Here is a 24,206-nt window from a genome sequence, read left to right as displayed (position 1 = left end):
ACCAGCATTTAAATAGGTTTTTAAGGTTTGCAAAATACTTTATATAGATTATTCTATTTGATATTCAGAGTAAGAAATAAAAATGTTAAAGCTGGAAGTGGTCTCAGAGATCCTTTAGTGCAATCCTTTCATTTTATGGGTGTGGAAGTATAGGCCATGTAGAAGGGAAGTGACTTAACTATCATGAATTACTTCTCTTTCTCTTGCTCTCTGAATCTACATCTATACACAGCTATACATAATTTTCAATTACATGTAAAACAATTTTTAACATTTATTTTAAGAAATTTTGAGTTTCAAATTCTTTCTTCTCTTCCCCCTTATTAGGACAACCAATTTGATATAGGCATATATGTGTAGTCATACAAAACATTTCCATGTTAGTCATGAGGAAGAAAACAGAGACCAAAAAAAAATCATGATAAACTAAAGTTTTTTTTAAAAGTATGTTTTGATCTGCATTCAGACTCAATTAGTTCTTTCTTTGGAGGTGGATAACATTTTTCAACATGTCATTTGAAATTGTCTCAGACCTTCGTATTGCTAAGAATAGCAAAGTCATTCACAGTTGATCATTATTTACTATAGTTGTTACTTTGTACAATATCCTCTTGGTTCTGTTTACTTCACTTTGCACTGTTTCATGTAAGTCTTTCCAGGTTTTTCTGAAATCATTCTGCTCATCATGTCTGAGAGTACCATAGTCATATACCACAATTTGTTCAACCAGTCTCCAGTTGACAGATGCCACCACATAAAGTGATGCTATAAACATTTATGTACATATATATACTTTTCCTTTTTTATTTTTATCTCTTTGAGATATTAACCTAGTATTGACATTTCTTCCCCCAACTTTATTTATTTTTGCCAATTACATGTAATAATAAATTTCCATATATGTTTTCTGAAGTTATATGATTCAAATTGTTTCCCTCCTTCATCCCCTCCCCTCTCCTGGAGCTGGCAAGCAATTTGATCTGGGTTGTAAATGTATTATCATGCAAAACATTTCTATATTGTTAATTTTTGAAAGTAAATAATCTTATAAAACTAGAACCCCAAAACACATTACTCAAATAAACAAGTGAAAAATCATATGCTTTCATCTGCATTCCCACTCCAACAGTTCTGTGGAGGTGGATAGCATTCTTTTTTATAAGTTCTTCAGAATTTTCCTAGATTATTGTATTGCTGATAGTCTATCACATTTGATCACTCCACAATATTGCTATTAGTTTTGATATTTCTGGGTCAAAGGGTATGCACAATTTTATAGCCCTTTGAACATAGTTGCAATTTATTCTCCAGAATGGTTAGATCTATTCACAATTCTACCAACAGCACATTAGTGTCCCAATTCCCTCAAATTCCCTCTAACATTTGTCATTTTCCTTTTCTTTTATATTAGCCAATTTGATAGATGTAGGGTTATCCCTCAGAGTTGTTTTAATTCGCATTTCTCTAATCAATAGTGATTTAGAACAATTTCTCATATGACCATAGACGGCTTTGGTTTCTTCCTCTGAAAATTACCTGTTCATATCCTTTGGCTACTTATCAATTAGGGTGTGACTCACATTCTTATAAATTTGACTCAGTTCTCTATATACATAGTGAGATATTTCAAAAGTGCCAGAGTCAGAATTTGAACCCAGTTCTTAATTATAATGCTTATATATATGAGGTCACTGTGTGTTCTACTATACCACAAATGAATCATTTAGAGATACAGTATTATGTTAGAGGGTACAAATGCTAAATTCTAAATGAATAAATGTTAACACTTTGGAAACTAAATGTATACTTTTCATTAATAATACAGATGCTTTCTACATAATAGTATATGATGCATATAGTAACACCTCACATTTTAAAAGAAGTGCCCAAATTGCATTTTCTTTATTTCTTGTCTAGGGTTATTCTTATATATAGATATGCTAAAGCTCATAGAATTAGAGCTAGATGTCATAGGGAATCTAATCCAATTCTCCTGTTTTACTATTAAGGAAAACTTTGGCTCAGGAAGGTTGTGATTTGTCCAAGGCCATAGAACTAAGTGTCAGAGTTGAGATTTGAACACAGATCCTTTAAAAAAATTTCCAGAGTTTCTGCTTTTGACATTACCTTAACTCAAGGTAGAATACCTGGATAATTTCTAGGCCTGAACCTCTCAGAAATAAAGAATTCAGACCACCAATCCATGCAGCTTCATATCCCATGAGATTTCTATTGAATTAAAATTTCAATTTCATATTGTGGAGATAGGTCCAAAGCTGAATACTAAATGTCTTCCAATCAGTGTGCCAGCAGACTAACCTTTCAAGGTATAGCAATGAACTTTTCAACAGATGCCTGATCAAATAGCTAGCTACTGAGGAGCTACTTGCCCTGGCAAAGATCTCTTTGTGATTAAGGACTAAAAGTCACTGGGGATGTCCTCTGTATAATTCTGCTTCGGTGTGTGTGTGTGTGTGTGTGTGTGTGTGTGTGTGTGTGTGTGTGTGTGTGTGTGTGTGTGTGTGAGGGGGTGATATACTACAGTATCGAGAGCAAGACCACCAGGGTCAAAACACTTGAAGTGGGAGAAAATATTGCGATTGCGATTCGAATTTTAGGATGTATCCCAGAAAATCTGGGCTGCCGGGAGAATGGCCCAATAAATTCAGCTCCACGTTCTCAAACATGTGTTTTTAAGACAGGTCGCAGGGCAAAAATTCAGAATGAAATGGCAGGACATTGCCAGCACGCATTCATGCATTTAGTTTTGCTTCCCACCTGGTCTTCATCCAGGGAACCTAAAGGACTGGGGTGCTACGGGACAGGTGTGTGGAGCCAGGGAGACGTGGACTAGACCAAAGCAGGTTCTATTGGAAGCAGGCGGGGAGGTTCCTAGCACCGAGACGACAGCAGTGATTTTAGCCTGGGACAAGTAGCACCTCCTCTGGCCCGAGCTTCCCCAAGCTCGTCCCTCCCTTGCAGGAAATCACTGGGGTAACAGAGAGAAGCTGAAGGGAGAAGCGGATATGACAGCAGCGCTGCTCCTACAACCCAGCCTGCAGCGGGCGGGCTCGGCTACCAGATGGAAAGTCACCGTCAGCCAATCCCCAACCCTCACACGCCTCCCGTGGTGGGCGGGTGGAAAAGAGAGACTGGCGACTGCGCCCTGAGTTTGAAATGAAAAGAGGGAGGGGCCCCAGTTAGACGGACTGTGGTTCTCACCAATGGGGAAAGCGAGTGGCGCCCTCGGGGGGAGTGACGGGGGAAGCAGGCCCGTCGTAGCGTCACAGGGGCGGGACGCAGGCTGCCCCTTTTCCCTCCTTCTCTCCTTTCCCTCCCTCCCTCCACCCTCGGGCGTCTGGCGGGCTAGGTTGGTCGAGCTTGAGGGAGCGGGGAGGAGGAGGAGGAGAAGAAGTGAAGGGGGGTGGGGAGTGGGGGGTGGTTGGGGGGGGCGGCGGCAGCGGCGATCGGGAGCGGAGAGCGCGGCGGAGCGATTTAAAGAGACAGCGCGGGCGGGGGGAGGACAAATAAACACCGGCCGCCCCCGACCCTCCCCATCCCCCTCCCCTTCCCTCCCCTCCCCCCAGCCTCCCCTCCCGCTGGCCTCAATGAATTAGAGGAAGCGGGACCCGAGTGGCAGCAGCGGCAGTCGAAGCAGCAGCGGCGGCGGCGGCGGCAGCGGCAGCAGCAGCGGCGGCGGCGGCAGCGGCAGCGACAGCAGCGGCAGCAGCAGCAGCAGGCGCCGCCGCCTCAGCTTCGGTGGCTACCGCACCACCCCGCGCCGGGAAGCGACCGAAGGAGCGAGCGGCCGGAGGAATCCCGGGGGCGTCGCCGCCGCCGCTTCGCCTGCTCCTCGGTTAAAGCCCCATCTTTGTCTGCCCCCCTCCTCCTCCTCCTCCGCAGCCTCGGCCGCCGCGCTTTGTTCCGAGTCGCTTTCGCCTCAGGCCGGGAGGGAGCGGGGGACCCTCCCCCGGGTCTATGTGCCCCCCGCGCCGCCCCGCGCAGCAGCAGCCTGAGCCTCGGGAGGAGGCGCCGCCGGACCAGGAGGCGGCGGCGACGGAGGAGGCAGGGTCTGGGCCGCGGATCTGAGCCGGAGCCTGAGGAGGAGGACCCGGCGCGGAGGAGCGGCGGCGGCGGCGGCGTCCCACCCCCCGGCCCCGGCCCGAGCAGCCGGAGCCGTGCCCCCCCTGCTGCTGCCGCCGCCGCCGCCCCTGGCCCCGGCCCCGGCCCCGGCGCGGCCCCGGCGGCGGGTGCCTGGATGTGGAGTTTGTCATGAGTCCGGCCGGCTGCTCGCATGTGAACAGCTTTAAGGTGGAGAACTGGCGGCAGAACCTGCGGGTCATCTACCAGTGCTTCGTGTGGAGCGGGACCCCTGAGACCAGGAAGCGCAAGGTGGGACCCCGGGCGGCGGGGAAGTTGCCTTCCCACCCCGGGGCGAGGGGCCTGGGCTGCACGGGCTTGCATCCCCTTCCTGGGCGGGGAAGGGGAAGAGGGTGTGGGGAGGTGGGGTGGGACGCAGGGAGGGGAGAAGGGAAAAGAACCTTAATCTCCTGCCCCTTGGGCCGGGCCTGGCCTGAACCGGGCAGGGGGGTGGGGCAGGGAGATGAAAGGGATGGGGGGAGAAGAGGAGGGGGCGGTGGCTCCCTGCAACCCCCCTGCCCTCCCAGACTGCTTGGAGCTGGGAGTGGGAGGCCTGTGTGGGGGTGAGGAAGGAGTGTGTGAGTATATGTTTGAGTGGGCGTATCAGGTCTGGGAAAGGGAACTGTTTTTTATTTGGGGGGGGGGGCCCAATTCTCCTGGTTTGTGATCCACTTGGATGCTGGCAGCAGGGTATGAAGGATCGCCTTTAGGCTGAGCTCTTGGTGCTGCTGGAAGGATTCAGGGTTTTCCAGCACAAGATAACTGCAAAAAAAGCGTACCGGGGAGGAGGAAGAGGAAGGAGGGGGTGGGGTATTTAAAAAAGAAAGAAAGAGGAAGGAGATTCTAGGACACGTCTGGTTGGGGGTCTGCAGTGAATCCAGCCTAGGGAACCAGCCACCTTCCTGCCTCTATAGGCTGCCCATTGAGTCCAGTGTCATCAGTGATGGACTGTAGGGAGGTCACCTGGGACAAGGAAACTGAAAGAGAGAACTGGATCTGTAATTCACGGTGTGTCAACGACTGGTGAATTATTAAGATGTAGTTACAACTGAGGCACCTAAGCAAAACGTTTCCTAGCCTAGAACCGGGTTTTGGATAGGTACAAAACTGAGAATTCGAGTGCTCTTTCTCTCCCACTTTTACCCCTATCCCTTCCCCATTTCATGTATAAAACAGGGTGTATGATGTAAAGGGTGGGGTGTCTGTTAAAACAGTAACAGATAATGCCTAAATAAAAAGTGTCTTAGGGCAGAAAGACACTGTGATTAGAAATAGCTCAGTTTATGTCTGACAAAGAGAAATAACATTGAATATCATCTTTGCAAGAAAGTAGTCAAAGGTTTTTTTGAGCCTATTTATAAATTTATATCCTCCCATTAGATTCCTGTAAACATGCCGTTTGGTAATTGGGAACTTATTAATTGATTTGCAGCAAGATCAGAAAATGTGTTCATCGTTGCCTGCCTCTGAATAAACTGTTCTTTTTTTATTTTACTCTTTAAGTGATTTTGCAGATTTCAGTCTGACGTTGGTGACTGAGGTGAAGAATGCATCAGCAGTGCAGGTAGCAACATTGGCTATTCAGGACAGCAGGGATGAAATCTAATATTTTACTAGTTGTGGAATTTGCTTTCAGTAATTTATCATTGTGACTTTTCAGATCTCTTCAAAATGTTGGATATTATGTGAAATGGAATATATTAAGTTGTTGCTTAAGTATATTCTGAATATAACTTTAAAGTAGGTTTTCTCTTTTAATTTGTTTAAATGGCTGTAAGAACAGATGGGACATAAAATTGCAAACCATGAAACTTTCCTTACCCCAGTCCTCCAAGAGAGGTCAATGCAAACATATTAAATATAAATTAACAAGTTTAACTTCAAAAACTCAATAATAAGTTTTCAGAGGCGAAAGATTGGGGCATCACTCATTTGCATATGTTGAAAACCCAAACCAATCTACTTTTAAAACTATGAAGCAGTTTGAATATTCAGGCAATATTTGCCTCTAAAATCCATTATTAAAAATCATTTTCCAAGTTAAGGTAAAGAAGGGAAAGCCTTAACATTTTGTTACCAGTTCTTTGCAACAGTTATCTGCCTTGATGGGTTGGGCTTGGGAAAAGGGTGGGGGTGGGGAGCAGGAACAATAGACATAGCACACAAACCAGAATGTAAGGGAATATTGTAGTTTAGGGCAGCATTTAAATGTTTGTTTATAGTAAAACAATAATATAAAGATATCCAAAAGCAGCATTCTTTGTGAAATCAACTGAGGTGAAATAGACTTTGTGGGGTGGGCTTGGTGGTGTGTGTAATTTCAGGAGACTATTTAAAAATGACTCTTTAATGGATTGTGTGTGCTTTTCTTAAAACATGTTTCACTGTGTGAAATGAGGCATGATGGGGACTGGTTTTCTTTAACCAGCTGAAAACTGACTGACCCTTTTAATTTGTCTTGTCTGCAAATGTTTCTCCATGTAATTGTTTGCCTGATTAGAGGTCTAAAGACTTATTTGCTATGTTGCAGGGTACCATATTTTTCCTTTCTGTTTGAATCTCCAGGGATTCCCTTCTCTTCCTGATCTCCATTGTGAGTTTTTATCAGTGTGGAAGAAATTAAGATGAAACTCTACTGGTAACTTCTAAATTTCTAAAGGAAAACATTGATGAAGTTGATTTTTTTAAAAAATGGAACTGAAAATAGTGTTTCAATGTTTTGATTCCAGTTGCTCAGTTAGTTGATATAGTCAATCTCACATAGGTTTAAATTACCATTAAAAATTTGGGTTATATACATGAAAAGAGAATAGGTAATAAATGTTTCTTATGGGAGTATGGTGCTCAACTACCTTCTAAGATATGTTAACTATGATTCTTAATATCGTTTTGTCATTTTCATCTTGGAATTTTGAATTTTCTTATCTTTCTCTTCACTCTCTGGATGCTGATTTCATTTTTTTCATTATCCTGTAACTTAGACTGTGAAAGACTTGATTTTTGGAAATATTATTTCCAGTAGCTATAGAAAAGAAAGCTAGTTTTTTACATGCTTAGGATGCCCATCAGTCTCATAGGCCTGGTCTGTTTTTGAAACTAAAGATGTAAAGTTGCCCATCAAAATACATTTAACTAAAATTACAGTCTTTGTAAACAGTCAAAGAACACAATACTTTTGTGGTTGCTGAGATCTCTTAGTAAGGAGGCATAATTTGACTATGGAAACAAATTCCTGGATGAACATGAGTTCCTGTTTTACTTATCTTATGTGGAGATAGATAAAGATAGATTAGTTAAGTATTTTGAGGATAATTCTTGAAGATAATTATGTTTATAGTAACTTTTTACCATCTTAAGGAATTTCCAAATATACAATAATTTGTGGGGGATGCAGATGGGAGGAAGAGCTGGTAAAATTATGACTCTCATAATTCAAATAGAGATTTCAACATGATAAACTATTCACATTTCTTTCTCTCCCTCTCCTCTCCCTTCTTTTCTCTCCTCCACCCCCCACTCTCTCATACATATACACACAGAGACTACTTTTTTTAGGGTTTATGTTTAAAGAAAATGTTGGGAAGTTGAAACTTCAGGGCTCACAAATAATGCAACTCTACTTCTGGTCATTTTTATTTGGTGTTGCATTGTATTTTGAATGATGACTTCAATATAGTGTGTGGTGTTTTTTTACAAGTACTCATTCTCAGTCTTTGTTGTTGTATCTGTGGTTTTCAAGCCTTACCCTAGTTCATCTTCCTAGGATTATAGCAATTCTCTGTAGAAGTACCAGACAGAGTGCTTTCACAAATATTTGAATACTTTTAAATAATTACATTTTCTCAGAAGTGAACATGACTCATAAAGCATACAAATATTCTGGCTTAATTCATAGAGTAATTTGGAGAATGAGAAGCTCCACTATGCTCTGAAGCACTCTAAAACAGCTGTACTTTTAAGACCCAAGTGTCCATTTGGTTAGAAGGTAGCAGAGAAAAGAGGATCTCTTTGGAAACAGTAGATTGGGGTACAAAGATTTAAGATCCAGGTTTTATTAACAGTTAGCTACTTATTTTACCATCTCCATTCACATGGTCATAATGTCTTCTCTTTAAGCAGATATAGAAAGGATACCCTGTTGGAAAAAAGTGGGATGATTCTATTTCTATTCAGACTTCAATCTCAGAGGAGAGAATGACAACCCTGAAAAACTGGGTGTGGAGGTTTGCATTAACAACTAATGATAAGGTTTTGCAAACTTGTCTTAGGTGAGGTCTCTCCAATGTTCTGCATCCTTTTCAGTAAATTATAAAAGGAACTGTCATGTAGTCACCAAATAGTAGATTTTAGCTAAGGTGAGAACAAATAGTTGTCTTCATATTTAGAGCCAGAATCTCTTTAAGGGATATACCTGAAAATCCCCCCATGGTTGGTATAGTTAGCTGATTTCACACTTTGATAATGGATGTGTGTCCAATTGCCCTGCATTAAGTTTTTCATAAATCTTAAGAAAATTAAAAATTTTAACAAGGTTATTTGATTTTTAAGATTGATATTTGTGGGATCCAAGTGAAACCTTGTTTTAGCTTAGGAACTAGTAAGCAAGAAGGTGGTACTTCCCTGAATTGAAAAAAAATTTAAAGTGATTTGGATCATATCTATTTACTTGGAGAAAGTTTTGACTGTTTTTCATTATAAGCCAGAATAGTTATGCTTTTCTTTAAAAAAATACTAGAAAGCTAGTGACTAATGAGTGAAGACCATCCCTGGATATTAATTCAGAGCCAATGGGTTGGCAGAGCTGAGGTAACTCTCTGCCACTAGGCTGTGCAAAAGGGCTATTCATTAGTGTTAAAATTGTATTTAAAAAGTGCTCATCTCCAAATACAAAAAATAAAACTGACCAGAAAAAAAGAAATGAAAGCTTCTCTTATTCTCCAAAGTGAGACAATGTCTTCAATTTACAAATTAAGTATAAAAAAATTAAAATTGAGTAAGAATTGGCTTATAGAATGAGGACCGAGTGGCGACTTTTCTTTTGTATCTCTACAAGGTTACTCCTTGCATATTTTAGTGACTTCACTTTGATGCCAGACCTTTGGTGTTACTATGGAAAGTGAGGTCATTGAAGTGAAAGTATGTCTGTATTTTTGATCTTGAGTCCAAAGTATCCCTAGAGTAAGAAAGACTTGATGCAGATTTCATTCCTGAGAATCGACTATGTTCTTGTTATTTTCCTGATGCAATGCCATTTCTGGGGCCTGAGTTGGTTGATACTGCCCACTTTCAGAGAGTTAATTATACTTCCCTTGCATTACTTAAACTTTTGCAGAAGATTGACTAATTTGGAATATGTGACTTTTTCATACAGTGGAGATCAGTAATACCCTAGTTATGGAAGCATTTGATGTAGGTGATTGATATGCATGCTCAAGAGAAACTAAAACACTACTGAGTCGGATGGAGTACCATGCTGAAAATCAGGAAGTCTGAGACTGGTTCCCTACCATTTATGGGGTAGGGAAACAATACAGAGAAGATAGCTTGCCTTTGTTAAGCATACAAAGTAGGTAAGAATTGAAAGAAAGAGATGTAATAGGCAAGAAAAGAAGTAGGGAAGGGTAAGAAGTAAGATTTTTTTTTTAGTTCTCAAGCACTGATTATCTACTTTGTGGGTTATTTGAATCACATCTTCTCCCACTGCCTTTGGACCATATTGTTCAACTTCTATAAGGGATATGATCCAGGAATTTAATTAGACTTTGAAGTTGGGCAGTTTTACTCAGCAGTTCTGGTAAAAAGTCTTGGTGGGAGACAAGATTAAAATTGTAAATTAAAATAAAGTTCATGAGTTATATAGTTGTCCTGTTACCATGTCTAATTGAGAATTGACTAACTGTTCTGAGAGGCTGCATGATGAATCTGGCAATCTAGATGAGCTATGGAATGTTTCCTTGAGTTCAATGACTTAGTTTCAGTGTTCTCATACAGAGAGTGGAATGTTAGTTGCTATCTCCTTATTTTCATCAGACCTGGTTGAGCTCTAATCTCAATCAAGCATTTATTAAATTACTACTATGTGCCAGGCATTCAACATAATAGTATATGAATAATGTTCTAAGTCCTCAGAAGAAATAACTTCAGTGCCTATGACAATTTATAAGTATTTTGAATCACAAATTTTTATAGCAGTTTAAACTTGTACATATTGTAAATATTGAGGTTTTAGTAGATAAGTAGCTAGTCAGAAGTGCTTCATAGTATATGAAACATACATTAGTTAACAGGAGAAGGTTAAGTTAATTCAAATGTTTTCAAGTATTTAATATGTTCAAAGCATGATTTTAGGCTCTGGGGATACAGAGACACAAATGAAGACCTCAAGTCTGGGTCTTCAGCTTACAGCATGAATATCATATTCATTTTTAGTTTAGTTTTATTAGCCCTTAAAATGGCTGGACTGATGTTGCTCCAGTTTTTTGTTTGGTTGAATACCAAAGGGTGTGGCTCCTTTTTTTTTTTTTTTTAAAGGGGAGAGGAGATTAGGGCACAAAAGGAGAAAATGTTTTTATATTGAAAGTAAATTAAATCATTGGATGATTATGAAATTTTTTTGAAAGCTTAACTAAAATTCAGTGTACTGTGTATTACATTGCATTTAATGTTTCTTGGCTATCTGTATCTAGAGTTTAGTTTACTTTAGAAATGCCATGACTTTCAACTCTATTATACAAAATTTTAGAGTAAATCGAGCCAGAAATCAATAATGATTTTAGAAGGGTAGTTTCACACCTGTTCCTTTTGTAAGTACTTAAAAACTCACAATGTTGGGTGATTATTTCATTTCTACAAGAGATATCTTGCATAATCTGTTATTATCCAAGTTGAATGTCATTTGAGAGATGGCTTCTGTATAATTTGATTGTGAACTTTTGTACCATTATGTCTTCCTGTCTCCAATTTAGTAAGCATTAAACAAACACCTATTGTAGGCAAAGCCCTGTTAGTTATTGGGAGAAATGAAAAATAGTCTCTGCCCTCAAGAATCTTATATTCTATATTCTAGTTTTTAAAAATCTATAATCGCTCCCCCCCCCCCCCAACACTTATTTTCTCTTCTAGCAACAAATTTAAGACAGAAGAGTAAAGGGACTAGACAAATGGGGTTAAGTGACTTACCTAGGGTCATATAGCTAGGAAGTAAGATTTGAACCCAGGTCCTCTTTAAAGTATTATCTTTGTTACCAAAGATTAATTGAAGCTTCTATTTTTTTTCTTTTTGAGTCTTTTAGGCATCTTAAAATTCTGTGAATAAATGAGCTTGGAAGGCAGATTTGAGAGAGCACCATGGCATAGACAAAGAGTACTGGATTTGGAATTGACCTGGTTTCAAGAGTTCATCTCTATTGTTAGCTATCTATTTAACCTTGGGCAGGTCCCTTAACCCCTTTTGGACTCATCTATAAAATGGGGTATTCCTACTCATACAAGCTACTTCATAGAGTTGTTATGAAGAAGATATATTATAAATTATCAAGTATTTTAAGGTATTGGGTTTTACTTATAAACTGAAAAGGTTTTTGTTACTTGGTGATTCATTCCCTTTAGAATTTTATTCATTTATGGGGGCAGCTGGGTGAACTCAGTGGATTGAGAGCCAGTCCTAAAGATGGGAGGTCCTTGGTTCAAATCTGGTCTCAGATACTTCCTAGCTGTGTGATCCTGGGCAACTCACTTACACCCCCCCCCACCCCCATTGCCTAGCCTTTTACCATTCTCTTCTGCCTTGGAACCAATACACAGAATTGAAAGTAAGGGTTAAAAAAAAAAGGAAAGAAATTCATTTATTTAGAAGGGTCAATCTTGCCCAAGCTATTCACAAGCCTCATCCCACTTTTAATTGAACTTTGACCTGCACCAGTTTGGACTTGGACTGATTTATCCCTCCTTGGGCAACCTGGTATATCCTCTTCCTGGGAATTCACTATATTAATGCTGAATTTGCTGTTGAGTTACCCAATTGGCTTATCTTGCTGCATTTCAGAACACTCTTGCTCAAGAATTGTGTCCGTCTCTGCCTCCCTGGTCACTGGAATTACATAAATACACTATTGTGCCTGACATCCTTTCAAATTTAGAAAAGAATATCCATAGACAAGACAAAGAAATGTATACTGAATTTAGAGCACTTCTCAATAAAGGAAGAATCCTGTTCCTCAAGACAATTTTGTCCTGGTACACAGTCAGTTGGTAGCATAGATTATTTTAATGGACACATCACTCTAGTCTGAGCCTCTACCATCTGTTCAACCCTCTCTAATTACAAATGCAAAAAGAACATAATTCACAATTGCATCATAAAAAAATAAGATAAGTGATTTAAATGTGTGTGTGTGTATATGCTCTCTTATTTGATGCAATGTGCTCATCTGTGAGGTTTCCTTATGCTTCATTCCCAAATTGAAAATGGTGAACTGACTTTCCCTGACATAATTGATTCACTGGAAGAAGAGTTCCTGTAAGAAATGTATGATTCATAGACAATAATGCCTTAAGACTTTAGGATTTTATTTCAGAAAAGTTGCCAAGCCACGTTTTGGCATTCTGAGTTTTTCACCAGTGTTGTAAGGAAGACCTAATATGGTTAGACATAGAAGGCTTTCACTGAGTAGGCAGTCTCCTTGCTTCAGTAGGATCTTGAGTTTTATAGGAAATATTGATATTGAGGGAAGGCATCTATTTTTAAATCAAGGGGCATTGATTCTGTGACTTCTCTTGTGATTGATGAAGATTGTCTGAATTTGGTGCAGTTGAATTGGTTATATATTTTACTACTGACCTTTGTTTTGGTAGACTTATATATTTATCATATGTTTCAGAGAAGTTAGTCTGTTACCAAAAAGTTTAATAGTGTATTTAAAAAAAACAAACTGGTTTTCAAAAGTTTATAGTCAGCATTTCAGTGACTGACTCATTGTTGAACAGTTTTACCTGAATTAGTTTTTTGGTACCTAATTTAATGAAAAAATAAAGGTAGCCAGAAATAAGAATATAAGGCTACTCCATTTGTTTTGGTAAAATTTTTTTCTCCTTTAATTTTGATTTCCCTTTGAATTTAAAGGTAAATCGTCTTTACCGGCATACTTTCATTTTTTTGAGGGAATGGGGAGAATACAGGATTAGGAAGAAGTTTGTCATTTTTCCTCCCTTCCCTTTTGTCTGTTAAGAATTTTTTAATCCCTACTAGTACTTAATGGAGCCTGATATTAGTATGATGGCTAATATTTTCCTCTAATGTAGGTTTTTTTTATGTCATGCATGTAGTCCCTTTTTTTTTTTGCTATTTTATTGCTTTTTTATAATTTTTTTATAATTTATAAAATAAAATTGCTATTTTATATATGATTCTAAAACTTTTGTATGTTCTACAACATATTTTATCTGGAACTGCATAGGGACCACTTGTGAGGTTTTTTTTTTTAATGTATTATATTGTGGACTAGAATTCTGTAATATAAATATGCCATCTTCTGGAATCCTCAAAAACTGAAGCAATATTTCTTTGCTTCAGGTTTTTCCTCTTTTCTTCAAATCTCTTTTGATTTCATTAACTCTTCTCTCTTGAGTCATTATAATAACTAGTCAGAAAAAAAGGCTTGTCTGAATAGTATACAAAAGTTTGACATTGTTGATTCTAAACTTGAGGAACTATTAGGGGAAGTGGGGAGACCTTACTGATACACATAAAATGATAGTAAATCGCTCTAGGAAGTTATTGGAAGTGCTTTAATAGAGATTGTCACTTTCACTATGGTACCTTGGTATAAGGGAAAAATCAGAGGTCCTGAGTAAGGAAGGGCTGTAAAAAGGAGGTACTGGCCCTTAAAGGATGGGTAGCATTTAGTTAGAGGGAAGAGGTAATTGGGAGTGTGTGTGTGGCATTTCTAGTGAGAAATAGAGTAAAAAGCATAAGGTTGAAAATTAGTATGGCATGTCAGAGGTAAAAAAGAAACCATTCTGACTAGAAATGAAGTTTGATAGGGAATAATAGGAAATGTATAGATAAGTAGAAGGGAAGGGATAGAATCCTTTAGAAATTAAGTAAAGGATGCTAGATTTGCTACATCAGGAAAAAGATTTTCAATTAGAGTACTAACATGAGGATATGTTAGTACTCTAGTTAGTCCTCCTGCTAAGGACAAATGATTTATCAGTTATACCACCAGATGGACAGTTGACAAGTTAGGGAAGCCACCTGGAACATGGTTGTAGTAATTCCTGAATGAGGTAATCAGCACCTAGGTTGTGTTGGGAGTGGAGGGGTGGTGGACAGGAATAATTACTTTAATTGTATTTTGGGGATGGCCATTTTTTTTTCTTTAAAGACTGAAGTATCTATGAACATTTAAGTCCTATTGATGTTACAATATGGGAAAGTGATGATGAAAGATTGTCATTTCTAGTTATTAACAAAACTGGTAAGTAGAAAATGTTAATTTTTAAAAAACCTTTATTTTCTGTCTTAGTAAAAACTATAAGACGACCAAGGTCTAGACAAAAAGAGTTAAAGCCTTGCTCAGGTTGCACAGCTAGGAAGTGTCTTCAGGCCAGATTTGAACCCATATTCTCCTGATTTCAAGACTGATGCTTTAACCACCTACCTGCCTCCAAAATTCTTGTCTTTTAAAAATGGTATAATTAATATGTTCTTTGATTTTGCTAAGACACTTAACTAAAAACCCACCAGTCATTACTTTATATCTGATAAGGCAGCTAGGGGGCATAGTAGAGCTCAGCATTAGAATCAAAAGGACCCTGGGTTCAAATTATGTGTCATATTACCTGCATGACCCTCTGCATTTTCCTCATCTCTAAAACTAAAGGAGTTTCCTAGATATTTTTTCCAGCTTTGATCCTGTGACTTTTAAACTATTTGAAACTGCCCCTGGAATGTTTGAAAAGGATTTCAGAACTGAAGTTTCTGCTTTCTATAGTTTAATTTCTTTTCTACCTATTAACCTTTTTTGTTTCCCTTCTTTGAGACATGGAGGCTCTCTTTGATTTAGCCAGATAGATATTCAGTAGTCATGTGTATTTTTTATATCCAGTAAGGAGAGTTTTTTAACACTAGAGTTTTAAGTTCAGATGGCTGTAGGAAGACTACCCTATTTCCCAGGAACCCTTTCCTTCACCCAGCAACTAGGAGAACTCTTGATAGACCAGAAATATATAAACTTTTACTTTACTGTTACATATAAATTCATTTATCTAGAAAGTCTAAAGCTTTCAAAATTCTTTTGGGGGAGTGTGAGTGCGTGACAGTATTCTATTGGGGGACCAGTTGTATGAAGATTTATGAAAGTATTTCTGGAGACTTTAGCATATCTTTATGCTTTAAAGGCCTAAACATTCATGTGGGTACTTACTGTTTCTTCAATTAACAACCTAGAATTCTGACAGGACAAATGGGCATCTGGCATCTTTTTTGACTGCATCCTGTTTGCTAGTTTGCAGAGTTGAACAATGGAAGTGCAATAGGGATATGGAGAGGAGAGAGATGAAAAGCTTGTTTTAATGGGAGATTTTGAAAATGGTCTTGGATTCTGGAGGCATTCCCAGCACTAAGTATGGAGAAGCACTTTTATAAATATGAAAAGCTTTTCCTTCCAGCTAAGCAGAATATGCTTTCATAAAACTATCCAGGAGATTTTTTTGCCTCTTTGGACTTAGGAATATTTATAGTGAATATTGTCCTTGTTGTAGCCTTTTAGGAAATAAAATTGCATAGAGTTCACTAGTGCTTGGTCTGGGAATGATAGGAGTCTGCCCTCTTTTTTTTTTTTTAATCAAAGGAGCTACTTATTTTTCTGAGGTTTTAAGACTGATAAAGTCAGTAAGTAGGGAAGATAAGGAAGTGTTTAAGCTATTTTCAAGTAGTGTGTGTGGAGGGTCAGAGGCAGCATCTTCATCAGTTTCTATCTTACATGAGTTAAATTCTACAATATTTTTTATTGTCTTTGACCAAAAACCCACATGTGCAATATAGCTAGGTATGAAGTAAAAAGAAATCTGTCTGGGCAATTTATAAGTACTGTTTATAACTATTTTCCTATTCTGTATGCTATTCCTTTTGCTCCCTATTTCCTGAACTCCTCAATTATCTTATCTCACAATAAGAAATCTAAATTTGTTCTTATACTAAAAAGTGATCTGTTTTTCTATGTCTTATCTGTCTGTGTCTGGTGTTTAATTAAGCCTTCAGAGGAGTAGGGGAGATTGGTGTTTGCTCCCAGGATCCAAATAACAAATATTCCTAGAACTAGAGTGTTGATCTGGGGTTATAATAATGTCCTTTCTCAAGAAATGCTCCCAGAAGATTGTTTTTCCTAGGAGACAGTTCTGTGGCATCATTCAGGTGAGGTCCAAGTGTTTATAGTTGCATTGGATTGTGTATTATCAGAGCTTCCAGCAGTGAGTCATTCTGATAGTTGACAGTATTTATTTTTGTTAATAAGCGAAATTGATGATAATGATAGGAAAAGAAATATGAAGGACGAAATGGAGAATCATGGAATCTGAACAACAAAGAATCTTCAAGATCATCTTCCTCAAGGGCTTGAAAAATTCTCAGTACCAGATCACTGTGGGGGCTAGCAGTTTGTCTGATTCTAATCTATAATTTTAAAAATTGTCCTTTGTATTTTCCTTGCATTTAAGTTTGTATTTTACTCTGTGAGGCAGTACTCTTTTTGGGTAGAAGTGGGGACCTGCCCGCCATTCTTTTGGACTTCTCAGCTGTCACCATGACTCATAGCTTGTAAAAGGTAAGCTCTTAGAGGACAGAGGTGGTTTCATTTCTGTCTTGATGTCCCTGGTTCTTACTACAGTGCCTACTATTACATAATATAAATGCTTAGTAAACATTTGTTGAATTTAGTGCAGATTTGGGTTTAGGGTCCTTGTAAGGATTATGGCAGGAAAAATAAGTATAGGATGTGGCAGGAGCCATGGCTCACAAAGCCATCCACCCATCCTGTGTATATTCAGGAAAAACCAAAGCCAGTTTTATTGACTGATAAGTTCCTCATTTGGATCTTAGCAAAGCATACAGTTGAAAGGGATCTTAGAAACTGCTTAGTCTAACTATCTCATTTTATAGAGGAGGAAACAGACTGAGAGAAGCTAGATGACTTGGCCAAGATCATAGGAGTAAATATCAAAGTCAGAACTTCTTTACATTGCCCATCTGTTGTCTTTTACTTCATTTCTTCTGAACAAGTTACAATATATTTCAATTCTATGCATTCCTAATATTTCTCCGTCACCCTTTGAGTCACTGTAGTTTTGATTTTTTGATGATTGTGATATCCAGCCACCTTTGTCAGGAAGTACTTTGGGATTATTGAAAGAGCAGAGCACAGTTTCCCAAGAGTAATTTTAAGATCTGTGAACTCTAGCTATCTGTGAACTTGTTTTGAATTATTGTTGAGCTAACTCAATGGGATAGCAATAGCTACTTTTCATAGTGTTAAGTGTAGTTGTCAAGCTCAAATAGAAATGGGGCCACTAAACCATACATAAGGATCATTTTTATTAATTTTGTTAAAATATTTCCCAGTTACATTTTAATCTGGTTCAGTCACACTTGGAAATTTTGACCAGCTGATCATGTGTTTGGTTTTTTTGGTGTAGTGATAAGATAGACTTGTTCAAATGTTACTTCAGATACCTTGTGATAAATAGCAAACCACTTGCTCATTTTACTGATGAGGAAAATGGTTATTATTCTTGCGCTACCTACCTCACAGGATTGTTGTGAGGGAAATGTAAGCTGTTATTATTCATCCGTTTGATTTTCCTCTGTAGCTTGTTAGAACAATCTCTTTTAGAATTAGAATTAATCACCACAGTACCATAAAAAAATCGAAGCATCTTGAGGACCTCATTGATAATTGAGAATTTGGATTGTTCAGGATGTCCTCTAATGAGAGGTAAACTGTAAAGTCATAACAGTTCAACTAGCTCCCACATTTTTAACTGACTTTTAAATGGAAAGCAAATTTATCTAGTTATCTAATCTACTACCTCTATTTTCCAGTTGAGAAAGCTGACTTGGAATTAGGAGAATCTTTAATTTATTGATTCATATAAAGAGGATTCACTAAATTTTGAAAATGAGAATGAGTGTATTGTCAGACATTTTTAGTTTTGAACTTGAACATTTTTTTTGGAAACACCTTTTTCTCATAGATGTCATTAAATAAGTCACTATGTGACCTTGGGAAAGGCCCTTCCCTTCTTTAGGCCTTATTTAGAGAGGTTTGTTGGATTGGCTTTTAGGGATATAAGTCTGATGTCCCTTATGGTAAAGTAGAAAGAACACTGGATTTGGAGTCAGAGGAACTGGGTTTTTATTCTAGTTTTGCCACTTCTTACTTAAAATTATGGGACAACTTTATAGGAAATGAATTGTAGATTCCATGTGCTTGAAACATATCTTCTAGAAGATATTCAAAAGACATGAGATGTTGCAAAAATTACTTAAGTGAAGGTGATGATTAATTATATTTATGACTTTTTGAGTACTCACATAGTAAATGCTACTGATGTGCACAAATTAAGGCAGAAATGGATTAGCATACAATTAGAATATATCCATTTCAGAAATGTCCTCAGGAAATGTTCAATGTTTCTATTTCCTTATTCCATCACCCCTCACCCCATAATACAAAAACCTATTTAGAGTAAATGTTTGTGCTGGTTTAAAGTTCAAACACTGGGCACTAAAGGCACAAGGCACTTTTTTCCAAATATTAATCTTTTAATATTTATCCTGAAGTCTTGTTCTCAACCTCTAGGAGGAAGTCAAGAGTTCATACTAGAAAGGTACTACTATTATCTCTAGTAGTTGGGGGAGTATTAGATTTCAGATAGATGAAAATGGTATCATAGCATATTAGAATGTTATATAAACTTAGGGCTCATTTAGTTCATGATATACTTTAGAATTGGAAGGCATCTTAGTTTTTCTTTTTTAATGTAGACACATGGAAAGCATAGGAAACTTAAATAAGATCAACACAGCAAACCAGGAGCAGAATTCGATTCAGCAGGATTATATCTTAATAGGCTCAGAGATAACTTTCATAACAGTCTTGGTAGAATCTTTCAAATATTTTGGAATATGGCTACCTCCATGGTTTAATTTTACTAATATTAGCAATGCTAAGACAAATTATCAGCATTTTTAGTAACCTTGTAAAGTATGACAGCCATTGATGGATTGGTTTCTAATGCAATTAATGTGATCAAACTATTGCTGATGGATTTATTAGGAAGGAAAAGCTATAAAAGTACTATTTCACTTTTTAAAAAAGGATGATATGGAGCAATTGAGAATATTGGATTTCTTTATTAAAGTATAGCTTTTGTTATCTATTAATTAAAATTTTTCTATTATTTAAAAAAATACTTGTCAAGTTATCACTGTTGAGGTTAACTCTTTGGATTAAAATATACCTCATGTCTTTGAGATCAAAGTAAAATTATTTATGTTAACTCATGTAGAAATAGTAACTGGAGAAAATGTGCAGCCCTAAATGAAAAAGGGGAGCAATGATAAATTTTGTTAAGATGTGATTTTCTTTCAAGCAGTGTAGTGCCAGTTTTCCTTACTGACAAAGCAATCATTATCTACATTATAAATATGAAAATGGAATTGTGTTTTCCCAGGGAAATTCCACTTACCTGTATTTCTTTAATCATAGCATCACAAGTTTCTTTCTTTAATCTCCTAAAATGATTTTAGAAGAGATTAAAAAAGAGAAGACCTCTTTTTTTTTTCTGGAGCCTTTGTAAATGTTGTAAAAATATATTATCTATACAATATTAAAACATGCCATATAAGGCACATGGTACATCATAAAGTCATGACTTGATGTCCAAATATTTATGAATTATTAAATGTAGCATCATCACCTTTTAAGCTCATCCATAAAACTTAAGTAAAAGAATTGTGCTCTAATTTTACATTCATAAATTCAAGGACAGTTCTAAAGCAACAATAACTATTTCATTTTACTTAAGAGAATACTTTGAATATCATACTAATGCTTCTTTATTCTGTATCTTGTTACTTTGCAGACTACATTTTGGAGTGCTTGATTTTGTAAAAACCTTAATTATCTGTCTTCAATGTGATTTTTTTTTTTAACTTCAGACTCCTGTTTGGGAACAATAAAGGTGGCTCTGGTTGGGTGACAATGAAAAGGAATTTATTGGAGGTAGCTGGGTGGCTCTGTCGATTGAGAGCCAAGCCTAGAGATATGGGAGGTCCTGGGTTCAAATATGGCCTCAGACCCTTCCTAGCTGTGTGACCCTGGGCAAGTCACTTTAACCCCCTTTGCCTAGCCCTATTGATTCCAAAACAGAAGGTAAGAGTTTAAAAAAAAAAAAGAAAAGAAAAGGAATTTATTCTTGGACTGCCTCAGATCTTTCTTCTGATTTGGTTTTTAGCTACCTTTTCTTTACCCAGTTCTAGTACCTTTTCCTACTTAGTATTTTACTTTCAAAGAGCATGTAGGTGGTCCCATTTCCTTGGACAGAAGTGTGCAAAACATGTTCTGTTCCACCATCCTTACCTCAATAGATAGCTAATAATAGTCAGTAAACATTTATCCAGCGTCTTGTATATGCTAGGCACTGTGCTAAAAACCAGGGATACAAATTAAAGAAAGACTCTTCCCTCAGATAGTTTCCTATCTAATGGAAGACAAATCATTAAAAGGAACTGAAAAGTAAGGAATGGAGGAGAGAAGAGGAGAAGGTACTCAACTCAAGGGCATGATAAAGAAGCTAGTCAGAAGAGGCCCAGAGTTGTTTAGCCATGTGAGAAGGACTGCAATCCTTCTGACCTATTCTCTCAAGTTATGTTCCAAATGAATTATAGTTGATTTAGCAGCAACAGAGCAACATTACTATCTATTTTTTAATTTGGAGAGATAATTTAAACACATCTATAATTATTTGTCTAATGTATTAATGCTGGGTTGAAGTTTAAAGCTTCTCAGATGATTTTCCTTCTTTCCCTCTCCTCCCTTCCCATTCCTTACCTCCTTGAGTCTGTGCTCCTGGTATAGACCTTTTTGAAAACTGATATAACCTTTTCTCAGTTTTATTTTGTTTAGTTGCGCCCCCCCCCCCCTTTTTTTATTGAAGGTTAAGAAATAATAGTAAAATTTGGTAGGAGAACACATCTCTGAGGAAAGAGAAGAAGGAAATTATCTACATAGAAGAAAAAAACACTTAGGTTAGAATATAATTCATTTATTTAAACCATGGAGAAATACCTCAAGAGTTTAAGAAAATTAAAACCTAGCAAAATTAATCTAAAATTCAATCACAGGTAGAATTTTTCCTTTTTACACTTGAGAATCTCTAGTTGGGTGCTTCTAGGTATCCATTTCTTAGGTGTTGCCAGGATAAGAAAATTCAAAACTTGAAATTTAGGTATGCCATAGGATTTAAAAAGGCAGGAAGAACACGTGGCTTTTAAAAATGAAATGCTTTTTATTGGCTCTTTAGGGCTTTGGTCCACTTCTATTTAGAGATTTTAAAAAATGGAAAAAATTGCCCTGAATTTTTCTTTTTGGGGGAAGGAGGTATTAGTGGTTGGCTTTTATATATCTACATGTACCAAATGTGCTAGTTTTTAGAATGATCTGATTTACACATTTCTTCTGTAATGCTAGCAAAGCAACTCTGAAATATGTAAAGACTGATTAAAAAAACTTCTATTTCACTTTTCATCAAGATTTTTTTGCCTCTTATCCTCACTTCCCAAAGAAAATCCACCTCCAATTTTTTTTTCCTTTGTAGCATCAACATTTATAGGAATTGGTTCTCTATAGTGTAAGCTTTTCTTTTCATTTCTTCCATGAATACTTTAGTTTTTCATGGCAAATCATTCTATTCCTGTCAGAGTATTATAGAACATTTTACAAGTTGTAAACAATAAACTAGAAGGCACCCAGTTTAATATGACAAACTGATTTCTTCATATCTTGTTGCACTGAATTTGAAATAGCCTTTTTGAAGTTTGGGGTTTATTTTTTATTTTTTATTCATTTTCCCTTACCTAAGATGTTTGTGACTTGGAGATTGAATTTATCATGAGTCTTTTATTGGATAGAAATAAAATCTTAGAGCAGATGTGACTGTAAAATTAGACTTTCCTGTGTAAATGTGGGAAATCAGTCTCATTGCTTTTTAGTTTGTACTTCATATGTGAGTGATTCTAGTTCTTTTGGCTATAATATAAGAAAAACATAAGGCAAAAAGGGTGCCTTGTGTTCCTTCCTGGCAGAAACAGGAAAACATTAGGATGATGCAAACTACTTGAAAGCAACTGCTCTGAATTTTGTATGATACTTGGTGCCTTACCAATCTGTTGCTTGATTGGTTAATAGCAAGTGAAAAGGGTAATGCTTGAACTTTGTTGATACTGTCTACAAAATAGGTTTGCTTTACATCAGTCAAAACATAATTTTAGTGCATTTGAATGTATAAAGTGGTGCCTATCTCCAAAACCCTTATACTTCCAAAATATATAATGTGTAGAGGAAGAAATCAGGTTCTTGGAAAAGGCTGTTCTTATTCTTTTTTCTGCTTTTCATGGAAAAAGGGCTTAATGGGACCAACTCTACATGTTGGTCTAATGCAATTGCACCATTCACATCTATTTATAGGGCTGGACTCTTAATTGTATAAATAGGAAATATTTTTTTCACAGTAACACAATTTTTTCACAAGCAGGAAGGGACCCTACAATTCCAACCCCCTCATTTTATAGTAGTAATTGGTGGAACCAATGGTTTAAAGAGTTGTGAAGGAGAGCTTGTTGTGTTGCCCATAATGGCATGCTGAGTTCAAATTTTGGAGCACTAGAAAGAGGCCCAAAGGAACTTGTGAATTGCTCACAGCTAATTAGTGACTTATCTGGGATAAGAACCTAGTCTTTCCAAATTTCGAGTACACTGTTGGTTTTTTTTTCTCCACTAAAATCTAGTCCTGGAATTTTCTGATGGTAACTTGTGGCTAGGGAAATAAGGTAGGAACACATTTATGGTTGTTCCTAGGTTAGAGCAGAATTAGCAAGTGAGGTTGATTTGATAAGCTAGTTGCTTGCCTAACCATGGGGCTCTTTATTGTATTTGGTACCTAGTGGTTAAATGGTGAAATCTTCAATGGTTAGGCAGGGAAATCCCCAGTGACCACTGTGGTTGATATTCAAGGAGAAGAGGGAGATTGGGAGTAGGAGCAAAGATCTCTAAGGTCCTTTCAAACTCTAAATCTTATAATCCTATAAAAGGTAGTAAGTAGACTGGTATATATTTGCGTGAACTGTAAACCTAATTGATTTGGGATTCATTAATTTAGAATTTGTGATAATTGAACCAGAGTTCAGTTTATATTGATCTTTGTATTGCCTATGGAGTAAACAGATTGTAAAATGAATGTTTCTTATGAGAACAAACACCTTTCATGAGCTTTTCCCCTAGCCTGTGATTTTGTGTTGATTCCAAATGATGAACTAGGATGGAGGGCAGGAAAATAGTTCTGGACTTCAAATCAGGAAACCTCAGTTCAAGTTCTGACTTTGATATTTGGTAATTGCATGATTTCAGGCAAATTACATACCTTCTCTGAGCTTCTGTTACAGAGGTTCTTAACCTTTTTTGTGTCATAGTCCCTTTAGCAGTTTGGTGAACTATGGAACTCTTCTCAGAACAATGTTTTTTAAGTCCATAAAATACATGGGATTACCAAAGAAACCAATTATAGTGAAATAGTTATGGAATAAATTATATAGGATTACCAAAAAAATATGTTGAAATATAATTAACAAAATATTGAAAACAAAAAACTAAATTTATTGACCACCCAGGTTCAAAATTCCTGCACTATTGTCAATCCAATTCAATATTTGGATTCGTTGCTTTACAGTTTATGAGGGAAGCATCTTTTAAAATAAAAAGTGCAATGCAAATGAGTTGAATATTTATGAA

At 37.4% G+C, this 24,206-nt stretch overlaps 1 protein-coding gene across 3 annotated transcripts in view; it reads left to right on the top strand.

Moving 5' to 3' along the window:
• Positions 1-4,137: 4,137 nt before the first annotated feature.
• Positions 4,138-24,206, top strand: part of USP22 (ubiquitin specific peptidase 22) — a 266,207-nt gene continuing 246,138 nt past the window's right edge. For 2 of the 3 annotated variants that reach the window (XM_056806420.1, XM_007498472.3), the window contains exon 1: positions 4,138-4,392. In XM_056806420.1, coding sequence (XP_056662398.1) covers positions 4,273-4,392 — 120 coding nt within the window. In that variant the 5' untranslated portion in view covers positions 4,138-4,272. The remainder of the gene's footprint in view (positions 4,393-24,206) is intronic. The other variant, XM_007498473.3, reaches the window with a different exon arrangement.

This window comes from Monodelphis domestica, chromosome 7, assembly GCF_027887165.1.
Source record: "Monodelphis domestica isolate mMonDom1 chromosome 7, mMonDom1.pri, whole genome shotgun sequence".
In the NCBI taxonomy this organism is placed as follows: domain Eukaryota; kingdom Metazoa; phylum Chordata; class Mammalia; order Didelphimorphia; family Didelphidae; genus Monodelphis; species Monodelphis domestica.
Note: the sequence above shows the minus strand (reverse complement) of the source record. Positions and strands in the feature narration are given on the sequence as shown.